The sequence below is a fragment of the Paramormyrops kingsleyae genome, chromosome 17 (assembly GCF_048594095.1).
Source record: "Paramormyrops kingsleyae isolate MSU_618 chromosome 17, PKINGS_0.4, whole genome shotgun sequence".
Classification (NCBI taxonomy): domain Eukaryota; kingdom Metazoa; phylum Chordata; class Actinopteri; order Osteoglossiformes; family Mormyridae; genus Paramormyrops; species Paramormyrops kingsleyae.
The window spans coordinates 20,184,848-20,206,213 of NC_132813.1; the positions used below are offsets into that span (position 1 = coordinate 20,184,848).

Sequence of the window (21,366 nt, forward strand, 5' to 3'; positions counted from 1 at the left end):
GTGTATACTAATATAGATGTTAAAATAATATATGTTTAGCCAGTAAGTGCGTACAGAAAACGGATGGATCTATATCATGCATATGTTTACATTATAATTGCTTTGACGAAACGAATTTCTGTTATTTTATGCCATTTTCTGTTTTATTTAGGATTGCAGACTATTACCGTTTATGCATTCAAAAGATCATCGTTGCCAGCAGGGACAAAGTAACTTCGCTGGGGGCCCAAGGCTGCCATGGGAAAGGGGTCTCCTAACTGGGCCATTTGAAGTATTTCTTGGGAGCCGACAGAGAAACGAGAGGATATGCTAATCAAAGCGCGGTGTGCCAGCTGTAGAAGCAAGGCATTGACCGCGAGAATAAATTAAAGACGTACATGTAAACTCAGCAAATAGGCTATGTTCAACATTTAACTGTAGGCTGTATGTTTTTCAATAATAGGCTAGTCATACGCCTCCAACGTTTGCAATAACCGGTCGCAGATCTGCACAAATAAAGCCCACAAATTTGGGTGTTGTTTTAGTTTTGTCACTTTTGATTTGCTTGCAATTTCAGTGAATGTGAGTGTAGTCTGGCCCCTCTAAACTGAACACACATGTCATTTTCGGCCTGAAATGCCAGACTTTGCATTTGTCACAACAGGCAAAAGACAAGTGGTTCCCATTGTGGTTGCTTACAATAAAAAGTCAGATATCTGATTTCCCCTTACTTAATTTGACATTAAGTAGCTATATAGTTTTATATTCACCTTTCCTGAAGAGGCACATACATATGTGTCATGCCCTGCTCGTACCGATCCTCTTGTGTGCCACGCCCCCCCTCGCTACCTCATGTGGAATCCTCGTGTCTTTAGCTGTTTCTTGTTATGTTTCATTAGTTCTGTGTATTTAAGTCTGTGCTAGAGTATGTACTGTAGAGTATATAGAGTCCGGTCATTCTGTCATATACGACGGGGCACGGAACATGAGTCCAAGGAGCGCAGGATTTATTAAGGGAGAAGACGATCAGGAACATGGAGCAACATGCAGGACTGATGTTAATGACCGAACTCGGAAACATACTCCAATGTGGACTTAAATACTAACTAATGAAACACAACGAGAAGCAGCTGATGATACGGGGATTCCACACGAGGTAGCAAGGGGGGCGTGGCACACAGGAGGATAGGCAGGAGCAGGGCATGACACATTCGGGCATTAAAGACTTTCATGCAGGCTATGCCATCATTAGCATAGCTTACAAGAGTGACAAGAGATTTTTTAAATCATCTATCATTTAAATGATCAACTTATATCCATAAATGTAAATTCTGGAAATTCTGTATTCATGGGGGCCCTATTTTTCAGGGGGGCCCTGTGGTTGCCATTTCTTCTGTGTTTGTTTACAGTGCTTTTAAAGAACTTTAGAGGGGGGGGGTAGATGTTTATAAATCCAGTTTGATCATTTTTGCATAATATGACAATGACTGTACAAGGACCCTTGTTACAGGATATTGAGAAAGAAAGATATGATGTGTACATGGATGTACATATATTTTATTACAATGTATTGGATGGTAATTTGTATACTTTGGGCATACCCAGAAGTAAAGAAACTTCTGACAAGATTTTGTTCTCCATTGTGGTCTTCTGTATTCTTCTAGACTCTTAGTGATATGACTCATGAAAATTCAGCTATAGTGCATAGATGTTTCTTACCTATGTGTGGACATTCAGAACCCATGGAAGAAGAGGGTAAAAGCATTACTCTATTTTAGCCCTGTATCACATGCTGTTATAAAATGAAAGCTTTTTCCCCCTCTTGACTTGGAATACCTTGTCTTTAGCATGAATAATGAATGCTAAGTGCCCTCGACTGCTGGGGGCGTTCTTGCTGGTGCATAGCTTGGTCTGTGTTCACATGAGAATGACTTTTTCGTCAGTGTTTTGGTGGGATGGGATAATGTGGATCACTAACAGGCAGCTGGAGCCCTCAGTACGGATGAGAGGGTCCCTCTGCATTGGAAATCTGGAACAAGAGGTGAGATGATTCCCTTAACTGAAAAATCCAAGTCTTACTCTGATAGGGGACATGGAAAAACAGATTGCTTGGCTGTCAATGTGCATTTGTTTTACTGTCATTCCCTGAGTGTCCAAAATAATATCAATGGTTTTACTTCGTGTTGAGTATATTTCTGCACACAAAAACATAAACACCCAGGTACTGATGAATACAACGACTGCCTAGAGCAGGTGGTGGATTTTAATTTTGTGAAGTCAATCCACATGAGATAAGGGGCATAAGAAGGTAGCCTAGTTGTTATCAGGGAGCGATTCTAAGATTAGGAGGCTCAGCCCCCAAGAAATACACATCAAAATCACTAAATGGATTTTGAGTAATATTTTTTTTAGGGGGGCTACGACAAAAAATAGGGTGACTGATGCCCTTCCACAGAGTCTAGAATCATCTATGGTTCTTAACAGTTATTTTTATTTAATATAATCAGTGAAAAGGTACCAAATGTCCCTACAATATGATAAAAAACCTGCTATTTTTACGTTTTTATGCGTCCACAAGAGGAAAAGTCAATTTTGTAAAAATCCCTGACTTCAATTTAAAAATTAAAATACCAAAAGACTTGTGTTTTCTTTGGTTACTTGTAGTTAAAGTTATGGCTTGGTAGGGTTTAAGGTTGTCATTGTTGGGATTAGGGTTTTGCCCATAGAAATAAATGGACGGTCCCCACGAAGATATGAGTACAGGTCTGTGTGTGTGTGTGTGTGTGTGTTTGTGTGTGCACATGTGTGTGTATGTTTTTAAAGCAATTCCTGATGCCATGTTGACACATTAAAGCTAATATTCAGTGGGTTTTCAAAAGGCACTTGACATCACCCGCTGAGACAGCGATGTTTTGTTTAATAAAAGATGGCTTGATCCTCCTCTTGCCTAATCTCTGCATTCATTTAGCTATCTCAAAGGGGTCCTCCACTCAGTGACTGTAAACCCCAGAAATTAATATTTATGTACTTACCCAGCTCTGAATCGTTACCAGTCAATCTTGAGACACCACCATTAACGGAACTGGCAGATCCTTGGCAAATTGACTGCGGGTGATAACGTGTGCTAGGGAGTAATTAATATGTGAATCATATTGTTAAATCGTTTTACCCCAGATAACGGTAATAAGACACCACTTCTTATACACGTCCACACACGCACACATTTAAGCCCCACTAAATTTTCTTGCGAGTTGCCACTGTTGATATAACATATATATTTAAATAGCCCGAATAACGGTATGTGATGTGTACGTGTATTTGACGGTTATCGGGGAAAAGTCACGATTAAGTCCCATAGCTCTGCTGTTGAAGGGATATATTGCATTTTGCAAAAAGGAGTGTCTGGAATATGTGAAATAGCTGAATTTAAAGAGGATAAAATCGGCTACATAAGACCGCGCTGAAACGTGAACTACTGCAATAACACTGTTTCAATCCAAACATTTTAATTTTTGGGGATGGGGGTCATCACAATTGAAGTCGACTGAGAGCATTATTGCTATGAATGAGTAAAGCATACTACGTCATAAGAATACGACTGAAGAACAGGCAGCTGAGCAACGCAGGAGAGTAAAAGCTCAGAGTGCGCCTGCTTGTACGCATGAGATCTTATAACGGAGTGATTAAGAAAATGCGCATGTGCACACGTGGTTGCTAGTTCAAAATCCTGCGATGGGAATTGCTGTTATACCACGTAAGTCAGTCTGCATGCGTTAAAAGTGACTTAGGATAAATTCATGTCCAAGAAAGTGAAATTAATTGATCCGGATTGCTTAACAGTGGGTCGAAGAAAATCTGACATTAAGACGTCGGATTCATCGCTTTATTAGGCCTAGAACTGATCTAAAAATTACCTTAATCCATTTTCAATTATATTCCAACGTTTGACGAGTAGCTCACTTATGACATTAAGTTTAAAATGTTAAACTTTCCAGACCTATTTCTGTTTAGGGTCTTTAGAACGCACCGATTCTACTTTTTAATAAACATCAGAAATATTGCAGTTTATGTATTTGATTTGGTATCACGATAGGCCGTTTGAGAGTGGCCTATACACATTTTCCGGATTCAATGAACATCAAACTATTGACCATTTTAGTGAAGTGTATAATTGCTTCATGCGAAATGATGTAAATATGATGTTGGCTTATTTTTAAACAGGCCTATATGTTCTGTATTTTTCCTTTTCTATATTCATTGTATTGCCAGTCCCCGAAACATTTGCCTACCAACTTCCTTTTCCAATTGTTACTTTTTCCACTTTCATTACTTTTAAATATCAACCTGGTAGTTTTCTGTTAAGGCTGAAAAAATGACGGATTGATGTATCAATTATCGTCTCTGACAATATATTCTTCTTTTTAACTTTCTGTTTGCATCTTACATGTATAAACAGTGTTTCCCAAACCAGTCCTCGAGCACACTGGACAGATCCACATTTTTGTTTTATCCCAGTTCCCAGAACACTTGACCCAAGCAGTCAGGATCTGTCCAGTGTGCCCGAGGTCTGGTTTGGGAAACACTGGCATACAATATAAGATTTAATTTGAATAAACCTCAACTATGTCGAAACGTACAAATTCTGAAAAATGACTGGCATATGTCATTCACCTGAGATCACAACTCCTCACGCCTAACAAAGTATAGTATATGAATAAAGAAAGAAACAAAGAAAGAAAGAAAAAGGTAAACACCACACGACACTGCGCTTATAAGTCGTCGGTAGATAGACGGGTAAAGTTAAAACTTACTGCAAACTCATTACAAATGAAAGACACGCTGGAGCCTAATTGATGGTTCAGGGTGCACGGTCGGCTTATTAAATTAAATGACGTCTAGTGATCTTAAATAGTTCGAAAATAAGCGTGAGGAGAAAAGTAGTGGACAGAAAATAATTATCCGAAGAATCGCCTTCGTAAATGGCTCGCTATGTCCGCGTCCCTTTGACAGCGCAGCGCGCAAATGTAAATGTTCACGCTGCTTGTGACTGCGCGAGGATCCCGTGCACGTCTGAGCGTGATGGTGTGATGTCGAAGGTTTCTGCATGCGGCTTCGTCTGTGTATGTGGTGTTATAAATAACTGCATTTGTGTTTCTTTTGTGGATGCAATCTGTGTCTGAAGTCGATGTGTCCCACGAGGTGGCGATTGGGCAACTAAACCGGGAGGTCCCACTACTTAAAGGGAAGGAGCGGACATTGCCGCAGCTCTGTCCATTGTCGGTCTGGGAGAGGTGGGTACGGAGAGCAGGGGTGGGGGGCGGGTGAGAGGAGAGTGCGAGATAGAAATAAGCAAGCTCACCCCATACTCCTGGAATCTTCCTTGCATACAGGAGTTGTCTAGAGATGGGGGGGCAGGTGTCGGAAATATACAAATCCAATTTCTTAATGAGCGAAATATCCCGGACGGTCATTTCCAAATTTCTTTGCGCTTCCTGTAAGTTGTAATTGCACTGCTGCGCTAGTTATAAGGTAAGGCTCTTTGTTTGTCTTTGTTATTTGCACGGTGCATCTCACTGTGTGCGAGTGACTCTGCATGTGGCAAATGGCACCTTCACTCCCCAGGGAGGTGTTAAGAAAACTAGAACACTCATAAACTCTATATGGCAGTGGTAGGAAACAATTACTGTGTCCCCCCCCCATCCCCCAGGCTTAACAATAACTGTCTTCTCTATTTTACCGTAGAAGCTATTTTTCCTTGCATAAAAGTTAATATTAATGAAGCGATTCTGCTTTGTCATAGAATTAGAAATCTAATTATTGTGTTTGCTTGCTTTGGGTTAGAGTGTATGAAGTCCATGTTTTTTTTAATAAACTGCATAAATATAGACGTGTGACTGTCCTTTGCTGGTCTGGAGCGAGTTTGGCGGTAGTGAGAAAGCATCCGAACCACATTGTCAGAGGAGCCAGCAAAGGGTGATGGCGTGGAGGGAGCTTATAAAAGTCTCTCCGGGGGAGCATGGTCAATGCCAGCGACCAGGATAAACACGCAGCTTCGGGGCAAAGGATGAGAAGCCAAGCGTGGGAATTTCCAGATTGTGTTAGAATTATGGGGTGTAAAAGTTCAGGGTGTCGAATCTCAAAGCTGCTGGGTGTACAAAATATCCGAAATAAACAGATCCGTTTCCGACTTTTGCCGGTCGATTACTCATGTGCTGCTTTATTTTAGTTTATGTTACTGGAGCTGGGAGCTGCATGGTTGCCTTACTTATTACCGGTGTTGGCAAACTGATGATTCTTGGTTAAGACAGAAATGTTTATCAAAGCGAAATCATTTCAAGATGGTATTATTAATTTAATACAACAAGGGCTCCTCAGATAGAAGAAATATGTAATCCATTCACGTCTTATTATTCTGTGATAGTAGGTGTTTAAATTCTAATAATATTTTTGCAGCCATTTGTAAACAACTAAATACATACCGTTTATAATGCTTCTCAGCTTCTAGCCGGGATCGGGACTTAACCCAAAAGCGACACGAACACAGTATATGGCAGAGGTGTGAAACAATAATTCTGACTCCTGACTTAACCGTAAGTGCTCTAGCTTTCCTTTTACTTTAAAAGCTATTGTGTTATATGAAAGTTAATGCCAGTGACGGCGATTCTGCTTTGTCATGGACTATTTCTGGTCACGGTATTGCTTTTGAGGAGAAATCTGTTTTGCTTGCTTGCTTTGCGTTACAGTGTATCAAGTCCATATTTTGGTAAGAAATTATATAAATATATGTATAGAAGTGTGAGTCCTTTGTTGGTGTCTGGAGCGGGTTTAGCGGTAGTGATAAAGCATCCGGACCAGAGTGTAAGTAGCGATACGAATGCCCCCCCACCCCCCTCCGCAGCAAGGAGCTGCAGGTCTTAAGCAGGCTGGGGTCGAATCCAATTTTCGGGTACCGTGCTTATAGCGCACCACCTTCGGCTGTATCAGCGTTTGCGGTGCTCCAGCCTTCCTCCAGACGCGCTGGTTTGCGGCTTCGAATCTAATTCAACTTATAATTATCTGTGGGTGGGGGTGTATCCCGTGTAGCCGGGGCCACCACGAAGCAGGGTGTATTATCAAGAAACTGCTGTTGCAGGCAACATCTGTCTCGCCCTGGTGGAGGAATTGGCTTGAGGTACACCAATAGCGTCCGCTTTATAAGTACGGGTACCTGGAAAATCATCCCACCCTCAGCCGCATCTTGCTGTGTCAGTGTTTACGTGAGAGAAATTGACTTTTTTTTTTTAAGCAGAAGCAGCTGGTGACAGCAGGGGAATCGTGGCGGCTAAATGGACTCTGCTCAGATGGGGTACATCGGAATTTCCTTTCGTTATTTCTGTGATTTACAGTTATAGTGTGTTATATATTTTTCTTATTTAAGCCACCCTCCCCCCACCCCCGGCCCATAAGCGTTTTTCATCTCTGCCGACTACGCAAAAACTGAATTAAAAATAAATATAGGCACCAAAAACCATAATTGCTTTATTATTAATATAAGAAATATGTGTGTATGTGGTGGTGGGGGTATTGTAAAACACCCACAAATGTATGTCAGAAATCCATGAATTTTTACTGTACGAATACCCATGCGAAGCATGTATTTAATTGCAAGAAGAGAATATGAATATAAAACAGGCATGTTAGCTGCACTGCAGTGTGATGTCATCAGTGTCTTGATCCCACAAAGTTCTAATTTATCTGAGTCATATATCCCAGATAAAGTCAAGGATGAGGGAGTAGAAATCACTGTCTGTGCGTTAGTGAGGAACACCAAGCTCTGCTCTTTTTCTCAGTCATTTATGGGAGGAATTTGAACTTTTTTTTTTGATCAGACTGTCTGCAAAGTGGAGGTTGTTTTGTTAACCCTGGGTTGTAGGACTAACCATTTTGGTGACTGCTGTTTGTTCACAATCTCGTCCTCTAATTATATTCCTGTTATGTGAGGATCAAGGACAATATGAGCCAATCCATTCTTCTGTCAGGAAGGATTTTGACGTTTTCCAAGTGTCTGGACTGTCATGAGTCAGCTTTCAGGGCAGGAATTTCCACAAGAGGCACACAGACAAGGGAGGAGGGAGAAAAAAAACAGGTCTTTGAGATGGCTTAACGTGTGTCTCTGCAGAGTGACTGGACCGTGGCGAAGGCTGTCATTGTGTTTGTGTTCCGGGAAATTAGAGGCCTTTGTTGAACACTGTGATCAGGAAGCTCCTCGGGAGAGGAAACCCAGCTTTAGTCTGGCCTTCGCGTCTCCACTAGGAGATTAATGAATGGCAGAAGGGACATCTGAGGAGGTGGCAGGGCAAGGAGGTGGGGGGGGGGGGGGGGGGTCTGTCAGACAGTTTATGAGTGAGTAAATTGCTGCAGAAATGGCAGTTGTTTGTATTCCAGTGTAAGTAAAGCCCATTTATATTTAACAATAATTTGGCAGTGACAGAATGGTGGAATTATGGGTAAATCACATGATGTAGATCCGGGTATTTTTAAAACGGTGTGCTAGGAGTGCCAGATGGTCAGGTCAGTCACCTGTGTTTTAGATCTGCTGCACCGGTTGAGAGGATGGAGATCAGCAGCCACACTCTGGCAACCCCGAGGTGGCAGTTTTACTTCTATGGTAACATTAAAATTTAAATGCGCTCTGGAAGGAGACAGGCATTCACTCTGTGTCCAAGTGTTGATATTTTATACTTATGCCATGGTGTACTTTTGCTCAAACAAGCTTTCCAGAATGGAAACACGTATCCATAGACACAAGCTTTGTTAGCTCATTACTAAAGCCGTCCTGCTCATATTCATTTCGTAATTGTGCAACTCTAGTGGTAATTGTAAGGCATCGTTTTAATACTCTTTGCTCTGATTGGCTGTGTATATACACCCAGGGTACCCAACATTACAGGGACACGGTCCCAAACCATCCAGACAGCCGCTGACCACAAGCAGCCATGTCGAATCGGAGCGATAAATTCAGATGCGGCTCAAGCCTAGCAGACATTAATTTGGTTTTCAAACAAAAGTGGTTTTCATGGCCCGTCGGGTGAGGATAAGCCGTCTCAGGACAAAGTGGGTCATTTGCCATATCAGGGGACATGCTTTTGTCTGGGGGCTTTCCTGCCAGAGAGATGATGGTTTATAAGTATGTGTAGTCTATAGTGGGCGTCTTCCTGACCAGTGCATTGTGGGCACTGTCGGCATGTTATGTAAGATCAGCCAGTGCACTCAGCTGTGAATCACTTTGCCCGATGTTCCTGTTTGCTGGCCCGGAAGGGACCTTCCACTTTGTGGTTCCCAGCTCCGTATTTGGGGCATCTGCTGTGAGCCTCTTAAATATGCTATTGTTGTGAGGTGTGGCTCTGCATTTCCACTGCATCGTCTCCCTAATCTCCCTGTCCTCAGAGACCTTCCAAGACACACAACAAACACTAAAAGAACAATATATTAATGACAAATTTTCAGCCTTACAAAGAAGATTACTGAAGGCATTCGGTAGTGGAGGAGTTGGACCTTCAGGTTCAAATTTCTGGCTGGGGGGGTGGGCGGGTGGCTGTAATAAACATGGCAGTAATGCAGTCTGTAATTAAGTTTGGACAGAACGGTGAGACAGGCAGAGGAACCTTGTAATCAGGCATGTGCATGTCAGCCTCCTGGCCTCAGGTGGTGAATCTTTCATGCAGCTTGACTGACTTATTAATGATGAGTGCAGGTTCCGGATGTTTCCAAAGATGCTGGCCATCCATCCACACTGTCCGGGGGAATGAGTGTGCTGGTAGGGTTGTTGGTGCCGTGTGGTGATTTGGACTTATGGACCTGAGCACCGGCCTTGTGAAATCTTCACATTCTTGCTGTGCCTTGTCTTCCAAAGAGCAGCCTTGCATGTCCAGCCAGTTAACCCCCCCCATCCATTAGGTGCTCTAACACTCCCATTAAATCCCTGCTCCCCGCATTTTCATGCCTCCATGGGCCAGTGCTGGGGTGGGGGGGGGGGGGGGCAAGGGGCTCGTCCTTCCTATTATTCATTGTTTAAAGAGTTTAGACGCAGCAGCTGGGCGAAGGTCCTGCCCTTTTTGCCGTGTGCCCCCCCCGGCCAGCTGCTTCGTCTGGACTGGTGCCCCTGCTCAGTATTTACCACAAGGGTGACAACGGGAGATTTTTCTGACAGGATCTGTTGCCAAAAAAATGGCTGCCCCCGGTCAGCCGGTAAGTGGGATGATTTCTGACTTTACGATGCTCCTTTTGCAGCCAGAACAGAGGATGTGTTCTGCCTAACCGGGTGCCTGTCGGACTTTGCGGGACCTTTAAGTCAAGTGGTTTCTCTCAGTTCAGGACTCACGGATCCCTGGATGCTGCCCCACAATGCGACGTTCTGTAGGTGCATTGTAACTGGGGGCTTCCAAAGAACAAAATAGCAGTGAATAAAAAGGTAAAATAATGACTAAAAACAAGGAAGGAACTAACGACTTGTTTTTTTCTGTATCGGTCGACTCCCTGCTCTTGCTCAATGAACTCCATTCTCTTAAATCCAAACCCCAGGACACTCCCTTGAATGTCTGCATCTTAGAGGGGGGGCTACCAGTGCCACGAGGACCCCCGCCCTTGCGAGTGCAGCTCTCATGCTACGCTCACGACCAGGCCTATTAATCTATTATTAGTCATATTAACAGCCGAATGGACATATTTACTAGAAGCACTTACCTAGTGGGGTTAAGCTTTCAGGGTCTTAAATGTGCCACCTCATTCTTAACGACTACTCCGGCCGACGGTTCCAGCCTGCTATTTAAGCTGCATACCCCCGGGGGACGCTATCTGTGTAGTTAAGGTGTAAGCTCGGTGTAAACAGACCACCACGCCCCTTCTGTCAGAGAGAGGTCAGGAATGCGATTGGGTGCGTCTCCATGATACGTTGTAGCTCAGCCTCGGCGTGCCGCTTTATCTGCACCCCCTCCCGCGCCACCATGCGGTCAATCGTGTTCCACACTGCCGCATCGGCATGGGCATCATGGTGATTATATTTCCGTTGCAAAGCCCCCCCACTCCGGGGTTATTGAGTAAGGTTTTAGTTGGCAAGATAATCTCTCCTCACGAAAGAAACACCTCTCAAGAATCGATAAACAGAGGTCCAAAGAGGTACAGATATTGTGCAAAGCCTACTTACATAATTCCAGCGTTGGATCATTATCATTTTACAAGAAGTGCTGAAGCTATGTAGCTAAGCAAGCACAGTCTGTTATTTTATTACTGGAAAGCAAAGTCTGTTCCACGGAAGAGCAGAAGCTGTTGTTAATCATGCAATAAACGAGACAGAAAGTATAAAAACGGAGACTGGAACTCCAGATATTGTGAAGTTGAACATTTTGAATTCATACTCATAGAAAACGGCTGGGCTGAAAGCAGGGCCTGCCCACCGGAACACCTGTGTGATTTATGGAGAAAAGGGCCGTAATTAATTTACAGTTTATACAAGTGCTGACAAGCGGGAGACACCCTGTTCTCCATCAACACCTCAAGGAATCTAATCTCCTCGGTCCTGTAAGCACTATGCTCTCTGACATCAGCAGAGATGCCCAATATTCTGCATGTCATTGTTTTCTGTTTTCTCTGCAGTGAGTAAACAGATACCACTGTCGTCATTCTACTCAGAAGTTATCTGAAAGCCCACGATTCTTATCCTTGCTAAAATATGAAATCTTGTGACATGTTTACATGTTTGACAGTGAGATGGCAGGAAAGGGGTAAGAAGTCAAGTTCCATTTTTGAAAATACTCTGACATGAGGCACATCGCTGTCCCCCACTCCCCTCATTACAGTTGTCGCTGTTTTCTGAGGGCCCTCTTTTGAAATTTTGGCGCTGCTAGTTTTCGTCTTCCCTCTGGTCATGTGACCAATCACAGCACAGATTTGGTGAAGGAAGCTGCGTGACTGGATGGGGGTGGGCCCTGGCCAATCGAGCCACTACCCCCTGTTAGGCAACTGGTATGGGAGAAAACATGTAAAAATCCCCCCCCCCCCCCCCCCCCGACTTGAAAAACCTCAATATCAAACATGGAATGTATTTCCAGGCGGTTACTGCTTTCTATCAGAAGTCTGTAAATCTCGTCCTGGCTGAGAGAATGGAGCCCCTCCCCCCCCATTTCTGAGTGTGAGCTCCAGGCACGTGCAGACTTGTGACGCTGCTGGCACTGTGATTGTTCTGATGAGCCTTGGTGCGTTTGGAAGGAAACACATCAGCCACTGGGTCCCTCCTATTCAAGGACACTTAGGGAACTATATGTAGATGGAATCTGCTCTCAATTTTGTGTTACACTATTTCTAAATTTCACTTATTATACTTTTCTCATACAGCTGGTTAATGAATGAAGCACTTTCTGACAAATCAAAGCTACACTACCTACTGCCTTCCAGGGATGTGAACCTGTAACCATCTGCCTGCAGTCTAAGCCAAATGTATAATACAAATAATGCAGTCGGTCTGTTTTGCAGGACATTTACATGAGTTGTGGACCTAATAACTGGCTACCTGTACAGCACATTCGATGCAATGTACCGGGAAATGAGTTAAGGGATGAAAAATGCAGACTGAAATGTAACCTTTCACTTTATCATGAAATGCATCATCTCAATGCTGTGTTGGCAGGTCATGTGATGCGTAAGATGACCGGCGCATTTGGGTGTTGGGACGGGCTACAACCTTAAACAAGTTAACGTGAATTGCTCCAGAAAACAACCAAAATCATAGCAGTAGTGATAACATCCAGGCAAACTGCTTGGAGCCCCGAACGAGAGTCTTGTCACGTCCTATTCTGCCCCAGGTCCGTGTTGCAAGCGTTTCGTCTCTCAAACGTTTCCTTTGTCTATATTTTAAAGACCATGCAGGAAGCAGAAGGGAGGGGCTGTCCGTAGCCATCTCAAAGCTCTGAGTAAGACAGCTGCTTCTTTTTGCTGGGGGGGGGGGGTGGCTAGTGGTGTGTCCCCCCCCACTTGATGTGCTCAGCATGGCTCTGGGAGAAATGCTCCTTGATGGGATATCCACATGAGACAAGGAAGATGTTTTCCTGGAGCATGTTTTAATCATTCACTGCAGCATTCTGCCGCTCGCACGGCATTATGGGTAATGGCAGTCGCACTACATTCAAAGTGGCAGTAGCTTGGCTTTAGACGTCTGACATCTTGGGGCCGGTGCTGGCACTGTGCCAAGAGGAGGATCCAAAGGGGCTGAACTTGTGTCTAAAATGCTTTAGGTTTGACTCTTAGGACTGGCCCTGCTCGTATAAACTTGAAGAAGGACACGTCATGGGAAAAAGTCCTCTATAAAAAGCCTACTCACTAAAAGGATAAGCTATTAAATGATATATGTTTTTTGGCGTGCAGCGTAGTAGTGCTTGCCCACTAATCGTTTGTTCAGCCTACTCTTTTAAAAAAGTGCTGCCAAGACAAGGTGACAGAGTAACTCTTTGAGCTATTTGTTTGCTCTGATGGTCACAACATCATTTAGCACTTTATCCATGTGCATTGTGGGATACGTTCTGATCAAGTTTAGTTGTGTCTAGTCCGCGCCCTACATTCCTTAATGTGCAGGGCCTTGTCAACCCACAGTCTGGGAGCAAGTCTTTTCCTTGACTTCATACTGACCTCTCTGGCACTGTGGGTCGTAGGTCGTAGGTCTGGGCAATCTGGGCAGCCAGCGGTCACAGCTTACGAGCCCGTCATGACGCATCTATATTCTCAACAAATGGAATTTATAGTGGAAACACCAGATGTATATAGGGGGGAAAAAAACAGGAATCAGTGAAGAGCAAAGTCACAGTAACATGGTCTGATTTTAAAGCACAGATTCAACAACCGCGACCAGGTTTTAAGTGAATCTCCCCAAACTGAATAATTGCAGAAAGGCAGACAGTTTCAGCAGATTGAGCGGGAGTGCAGCACGGTGGGGGGGAGGGAAGAGCAGGGGGACAGGCACAGAAATGGGGTAAACTTCCATGCCATAAGCCCTGGCGTACATGGGTATGTATCCCGAAAGCGGAAAGGTTGTTTCTCACTCAGCTGCATACTGCAGGCAAAGATAAAAGCCCAGGGGGAATAGGGCTTAGGAATAATTAAAACAAAACAAAAAAAAACACTTCTTTTCTCTCTCTTGCTTTCTGCGGGCCTGCTTCAGGGAACCACCGTAGAAGAGAGATGTGGGTCTCCGGACCCTCTCGGCTCTCAGCTTGACCGCTATGCCCCCTCCCACCCCAAGCCCCTCCACTTTGCCCCCCCCCCCACACCCTAAGGCACAAAAGAGCAGGAGATACAAAAACAACATTAAGAAACTCCCCCCACTTGTATACAGATGAGACTGGTACCGATTTTCAAATTGCCAGACGAAGTGGAATACAGGCGTGTTCCTGCCCTCCTCTTCCCTATCGCGGCGGGTGGCACATGCCTTCCGACAGGAGCCGAAAAGAGACCTCCCACTCTAGCTGACCGCAGGACCCAGAAACCGGAGTAGGTGGTTAAAACAGGAGAGTGGGAAAAACCCACAGCTCTCAATTTGACCAGACATGCGACCAGGAAGGAGTTATGAGTGTCACAAGCAGCGCACATCCGGCTCGCTGCCAGCCCTATTTACGTTCTGTGACCCCAGGGCTACACCCCGGCTGTCAAGACAGAGGAGGGACTGTGTTTTTTCCTAAATAGGATGTTTATAATCAAGTGGTTGTGGGAAAATGACATGCTGGAGTAGTCATTGACAGAAAAAAAGTCAATTTCTGGAAGGACCCTTGCATCTTCAGAGCAGGTAGTAAATGTTATGCGAGTTACAGTCAGATCTCTTATTACAAACATGAGACTGTCAGGTGCCCCAGTTCAGGTGTGGTTTCATCCGCAAACCTTGATTAGACGCATATTAATGGTAGTCCATCCATCCAATTGCTTCATTCTCGTCAAGGTCATGGGGATTAATGGTGGTTAGAAGTATATTTAGTTCACCCCAGCATGCTAGCTGGTCATGCTTTGTGCCCTGTGCTGTCTGCTCCACCTCTGACCTTCTGCTGGATAAACAGCAGGAAGTTGGCCGCCCGATTGCCCACTAAACAGGTACAGAGAAAGGTTAGATGTGGTGGAAACCTTCTCACTGATGTTTAAGTCATATTTAAATCATTTTGCTATCTTTAATATCTTGCACTAGTGTATGTGTGTGTGTGTGTGGGGGGTCAGTCAAAGCTGTTGTCACCCCATGTTTCGAACAGCCACCCTGTACTGTATGTCCTACAGCCTCATGCATGGAGCCTGAGCATTCATCTTCACATGAAGATCCGCACGTGGCCATTCCACCACTCTGCGACTCTTTCATATAGAAAATCATCATAAATCCTTCTTTTTTAAAAAAAAACAAACAAAAAGCCGTCTCTTAGCAGCTGCTCTATGTAATACACATAATTTTCCTTTCCTACTGAAAAATAATTGTTAATTGCTCACAGTATAAAACCAAAACTGGCTTGCTGATTTAATGAGTCATCCATGTTAGTTTTGCTCTGCTATTACAGCTCTTGAAAGCTTTATGTTTTTTTTATTTTATTGTATTCTGCAGCCATGACCTTTGCAGGTTAAACTAGGGCTCCTCCCACTTTCATTTTTTTTCAGCTTCCACGGCGATACTCAAAGTGAGGCCTGATGTATTATGTAGCCTCATAAATCCCTCATTTGCTGAAGTTTGAATGTGGCAACTGCCTTCTGAAAAATATGGAGAGTGTAACTAGGGCTGATGGGAATCTTACATAATCCAGCAAGATGTTTGTGTGTGAGTCTCAGGAGGCATTTGTGGTTCTGTGGTATGAATCATGGCGCCACCACCAGGTTGGGGGAAAGAACTGCCTGAGGATGCTCTTACATTTACCACAGCATTCATCTCCTCCTCCAGACAGCACCATGGGGAACCTGGAGAGCCAGAGGTGGGACCGCCTATTTTACAGAGATGGTCCTGGATATTTGTGCCACTCGTCCCGGAAGGAAATGTCCCAGTCCCTCCGTGTCACTGGCAAGCAGACAAGGTGCTCGCAGTACATGTCCTCAGGGAAGGTGGAGCACCGAAGCTCAGAAACCAGCACGCGATCCAGTAGCACGCCCAGTATCCCCCAGTCTCTGACTGACAACGGGCTGAAGGCCTTCAATGAGGCCGGCGCCCTGCCTGATTTTGGCAGCCCCATTTGGGTAGATCGTGTGGCCATGAGCCTGAGGCCCAGGTCGTTCCATAACGACCTATCTTTGAGCCTCATGGACCCACATAAGAGTCAGGTGGTACCCCCAGGGAAACGTCGCAGCAAGGCATATGCGGGGGGCTCTATCCTCCTTCAGAAGGTTAGGGTTGGGCCATGGAAACGAGCCAGACACAGGAAGAAGCGGTCCAAGTCTGCAGAAATGCATCGGGATGACAGCTTGGATATCTCCATCTCTGACCTCAGCAGTACGGAGGAGATTGCGGAGGGTGACTGTCACGGGAACTGTGGCAAGCTGGACCTGCTGGATATCAATAACAGGTCCAACTCCATGGAAGAGTTCTATGCCCAGGGCAGCCGGTCCCACACACTCCTTCGGTACTTCGTCAAGCACTGGCCAAGGTCTGAAAAAACCACGCTAGAGGGTGGAAGCAGTGAGGCCTCTTCACCGTTTGAGGAAGACAGGAGTGCTTTTGGCGCCTATACCTTGCCTTGCCGCCATTCCCACTGCCTGTCAGAGGGACTACCAAGCCACCAGGGGGCACTATGTGAGAGGTTGCAGGCCCGGAGGGTGCTGACCACTCAGGTAAGCCACCTGTACCTATTCAGCACAGCTCAGTGCACAAAACCTGCTAAATGATCATTTATTTTTAGTTTTTCAAATGTTTGCAGTAGGGTGGGATGGTGGCTCAGTGGAGGGAGGGAGAGCGTCCCACCTCCAGCATTGGGGGTTCAGATCCTACCCTTGGCTATGTGTGTGTGGGATGTTCTCTCCACATTGTGCATGAGTTACTCATACAATCAAAATTGCCCATTGTGAGCTTGCACCCTGTGATGGGTTGGTGTCCACTGCCATGTAGCCTCACTTTAACCCCCCCCCCCCGCCCCCCGCACCTCAACTGCTTAACGGCAGAGTAGCAAAGCGAGTTAAACCAGCCTTTCTGAGATAGCTATTGGCTTCTTATAATGCTCACGTGTCTTCAAAATCAGGACTTCAAACATATTTCATACAATTACTAATTTTGAATGTCTTCAAAATAGCTAGTATCTGAATTAATACTTGGCTAAATGACTTGGGTGTGAAGACTGTGGGCAGGCTGTTCGAGTTATAGAGCCAATCAGGGCTAAAGTTAAGCGGGTACTACCTGGGCCTCCTTATCACCCCCCCGCCTTCACGTTCACATGCAGGATGTAACGGCGGGGGACAGTAGTGAGTACGGCGACAGCGGCATCGACGGGGTCCTGGCCGACACGGAGAGGCGGTCACGCCGCTACAAAACCACGTCGACTTCTTTCTCCTTGTGCTCAGCTGCGGCACGCAGCCTGTTCACCGGGGGAGACAAGGCCGCCACTCAGGGAGTGTATGAGAATTTCCAGCTGGAGCTGGAGAGGAGCACCTTCCACGCAGTGGAGTGCCCAGTGGAGGTGGGATCGAGTCCCAGCGACGAGAGGAGCGATGGCATCAGGGGTTGCTGTGCCTACCCGTCAGAACCGACGCTCGGCTCCGCCCACAGCATGGTGCGCAAGGCCGGAGCCCTCTCAGTTAAGAACTTCTTGGTGAACAAAAAGAACAAGAAAGTGGAACCAGCCGGACGACGCAGATGGAGGCGCTATTGGGTGTCCCTGAAAGGTTAGCTTAGCTCAGTATTTTTGTCATTGTCTGAATATTTTTAACAATGATGGAAAAAATCTGAAGGCCATCCGTCATTTTGACAGATTAGAACACTGAGCACGATTTACCGTTGCTTTAAGTAATTCACAGCCCTGTGCAGTAGGTGGCGATTGAGCATGTTAATAAGCTGCTGTCTAGTCCTGTCTTTGATCTCACATGCATGACCTTGTGGGTTAGCCATGGCCATGTAGCGAAATGCAGCTAAATGTCTAATGTCCAAGGCAGCTAAATGTCTGAAGTTTTTTCTAAGAAGTTTTTAGTGGCCTCTGCTGAAAAATGACCCCGTCTGTGCAAATGCATAATCTATAAACTTGTTCTGTATATTAACTACTGAAAAAATGAAAATGAATGAATGAAAATTGAATGGCATTAAACATTAACATTAAGAATGAAAATGATAGATTATGACAGGATTTTTACGATTCTGTCCATCAAAATGACAGGCAGCCAAGGGCGTAACTTTGGTTTGAACAATAAGTATTCAACACGTCCACATTCTTTTTCATTAAACATATTTCCAGTTTAGGTATTCATACGAAACCAGATATTGGTATTAACTCAGTAAAATGACACAGCTAAAGAAATGATTGCATTCTACTACATAAAAAGTTATTTGCAATAAAATGGATTCCCTTTGATACAGGAAAAATTCATTGAACACCCTAACAGAAAGTTATTTAATAGTTAGTGGAGAAGTCTTTGTTTGCAATGACAGCTTCAAGACGCTTCCTTTAAGAAGACACTAGTCTCTAACACTGACCAGATGGGATTTTGGCCCATTCTTCTACATAGACAATCTTTAGATCTTAATGATTCCTGAGGGCCTGCTGGTGAATCTTGATCTTCAGTTCCTTCTTCAGATGTTCCCATTGGTTTTAGTGTGGTAATCACATTTAGTTTCTTCCTCTGGAATCATTTAAGAGTCTCCTTTGCAGAGTCTCCTTTGCAGAGTCTCCTTTGCAGTTTCTGTTGCATCCTGATGGATGGCAACAGATTCTTTTCAAGAATTTCCCTGCTCCATTCATCTTCCCTTTGATATTTTACCAAGAGAAACAGCCCCATGCCATGATGCCTCCACCTGTGAACTTCACTGGCATACAGTATGTCATATGTAGTTCTTTTACTATGCTGAATACTTTTTTCCTGTGTCATTCCCCTTTATTACGGTGTCTGGCCTAAATTTCATGTTGATATCTGCATTGGAAATATTGTTAATGAAAAAAATACCCTTGTTAATGAAAAAAATATTGTTAATGAAAAAAATACCTAACTAAGCCCTGAAGGAGGCCTTCAGGGCTTAGTTAGCTTGTGGGACTCCAGAAGGTACTGGCAGGCCAAGCAGGAAGCGGCTCAGCAGGTTGCTGAGGCAAAAACTCGGGTATGGGAGGAGTTTGGTGAGGCCATGGAGCAGGACTTCCGGTTGGCCTCAAAAAGGTTCTGCAAAACCATCAGGTGACTCAGGAGGGGGAAGTAGGGCTTCACCAATGCAGCAGGGATGGAGAACCGTTGACTTCAACTGGGGATATAGTCGAGTGGTGGAAGGAATATTTCAAGAATCTCCTAAATCCCACCGATGTGCCATCCATGGAGCAAGTAGAGGTGGAAGTCTGAGAAATGGACTTGCTCAGCGGTAGGGCTCTGGCGATGGATGAGATTCACCCTGAGTTCTTGAAAACTCTTGATGTCGTGGGGCTGTCTTGGCTGACATGCCTCTTCAACATTGCGTGGACATTGGGGACAGTGCCTTTGGATTGGCTGCCTGCAGTGGTGGTCTCAATCTTTAAGAAAGGGGACCGCAGGATGTGTTCCAACTTTAGGGGGATCACACTCCTCAGCCTTCCTGGGAAGGTCTATGCAGGGTTACTGGAGAGGAGGGTCCAGGAGGAACAATGCGGTTTGCCATCAGGTCCCTTTACAAAAACGGAGCAAGAGTTTGGTTTGCATTGCCAACAGTAAGTCAGACTCGTTCCCGGTGGGTCTTGGACTCCACCAGGGCTGCCCACTGTCACCAATTCTGTTCACAATTTTTATGGACAGAATTTCTAGACGTAGCCAGGAGGCGGAGGGGGTCCGGGTCAGGGGCCTCAGGATTGCATCTTTGCTTTTTGCAGAAGATGTAGTCCTGTTGCTGTCATCGGGTTGTGACCTGCAGCATGCACTAGGGTGGTTTGTAGCTGTGTGTGAGGCAGCCAGGACGAGGATCAGCATCTCCAAGTCTGAGGCCATGGTTCTCGACCGGAAAAGGCTGGATTGCCATCTCCTGGTGGTTGGTGAGTTGCTGCCTCAAGCGGAGGAGTTTGAGTATCCTGGGGTCTTGTTCACGAGTGAGGGAAAAAGGGAGTGGGAGATTGGCAGACGGATCGGCGCAGTGTTGGCAATAATGCAGGCACTGTTACCATTCTGTTTTGGTGAAGAGGGAGCCGAGCCAAAATGCAAAGCTCTCAATTTACTGCTCGATCTACATTCCTACACTCACCTCTGGCCATGAGCTCTGGGTAGTGACCGAAAGAATGAGATTGCAGATACAAGCGGCCAAAATGAGCTTCCTCAGCAGGGTGGCTGGGCTCAGCCTTGGAGATGAAGGGTGAGGAGCTCAGACATTCTGGAGGGGCTCAAAGTAGAGCTGCTGTTCCTCCGCCTCGAAAGGAGCCAGCTGAGGTTAGTCGGGCATCTGTCTAGGATGCCTCCTGGACGGCTCCCTGGGGAGGTGTTTTGGGCTTGTCCTACCAGGAGGAGGCCCCGGGGCAGACCCAGGACACATGGGAGAGATTATTTCTTCAACTGTATGTTGTTTTCAAACACTGTCCAAGGGAATTAGGTTAAAGTGGATTGGTTTCTCTAAATTGTAGGGGTATGTGTGTGAGACTGCGCCCTGGGCTTCCTTGGATCGGTTAAAGGGTCACCCTGTACTGAGAACGTGTTACGAGTAAGTGTAAATCTGCTTGCTCCTCTTTAATCGAGACCTGCACTTCTTGGAGCTGACCACTGGAGTGCAGAGTTAAATCGGTGAATTCAGAGCATGCAGGCAAACTGTCACGTGACAGCATGGGATTCTCTGTGGGTTCGTCAAAGCAGATTAGCTGCTCTTTGAGAAGGTGCTGATTTTATGTGATTTAAACAGGTTCCACGTGTGAGTTCTCCCATCCCATCGTAAATCCCCTTAGGGTGCACCCTGTTCTTCTATGAAACGGATGGGCGCTCAGGGATCGACCACAACAGCATCCCGAAGCACGCAGCGTTTGTGGAAAACAGCATCGTTCAGGCCGTCCCGGAGCATCCCAAAAAGGACTTTGTGTTCTGCCTGAGCAACTCCCAGGGGGATGCTTTCCTTTTCCAGGTGAGGTTGCATTCACAGTATCACCAGTCAGTTCACTGTCCTGATGTGGGAGCACCTCCTTGTGACAGGTGGGGCATCACATTGCATTTAGCAGATGTATGTTTTTGCAAAAGTTGGGTCAGACAGGCCTTGATGCAATTGGCAGTTAGAGGCCT

At 45.3% G+C, this 21,366-nt stretch overlaps 1 protein-coding gene across 3 annotated transcripts in view; it reads left to right on the top strand.

Annotated features, from left to right (window-relative positions):
* The first annotated feature begins 3,627 nt into the window (after window positions 1-3,627).
* LOC111851327 (rho guanine nucleotide exchange factor TIAM1-like) overlaps window positions 3,628-21,366 on the top strand; it is a 49,681-nt gene continuing 31,942 nt past the window's right edge. Inside the window, exons 1-5 of one of the 3 annotated variants that reach the window (XM_023826135.2) lie at window positions 3,628-3,733; window positions 15,908-16,788; window positions 17,391-17,832; window positions 19,986-20,144; window positions 21,039-21,211. In XM_023826135.2, coding sequence (XP_023681903.2) covers window positions 3,712-3,733; window positions 15,908-16,788; window positions 17,391-17,832; window positions 19,986-20,144; window positions 21,039-21,211 — 1,677 coding nt within the window. In that variant the 5' untranslated portion in view covers window positions 3,628-3,711. Of the gene's footprint in view, window positions 3,734-5,287; window positions 5,509-15,907; window positions 16,789-17,390; window positions 17,833-19,985; window positions 20,145-21,038; window positions 21,212-21,366 lie in introns of those variants that run through there. The other 2 variants (XM_023826136.2, XM_023826139.2) reach the window with 2 other exon arrangements.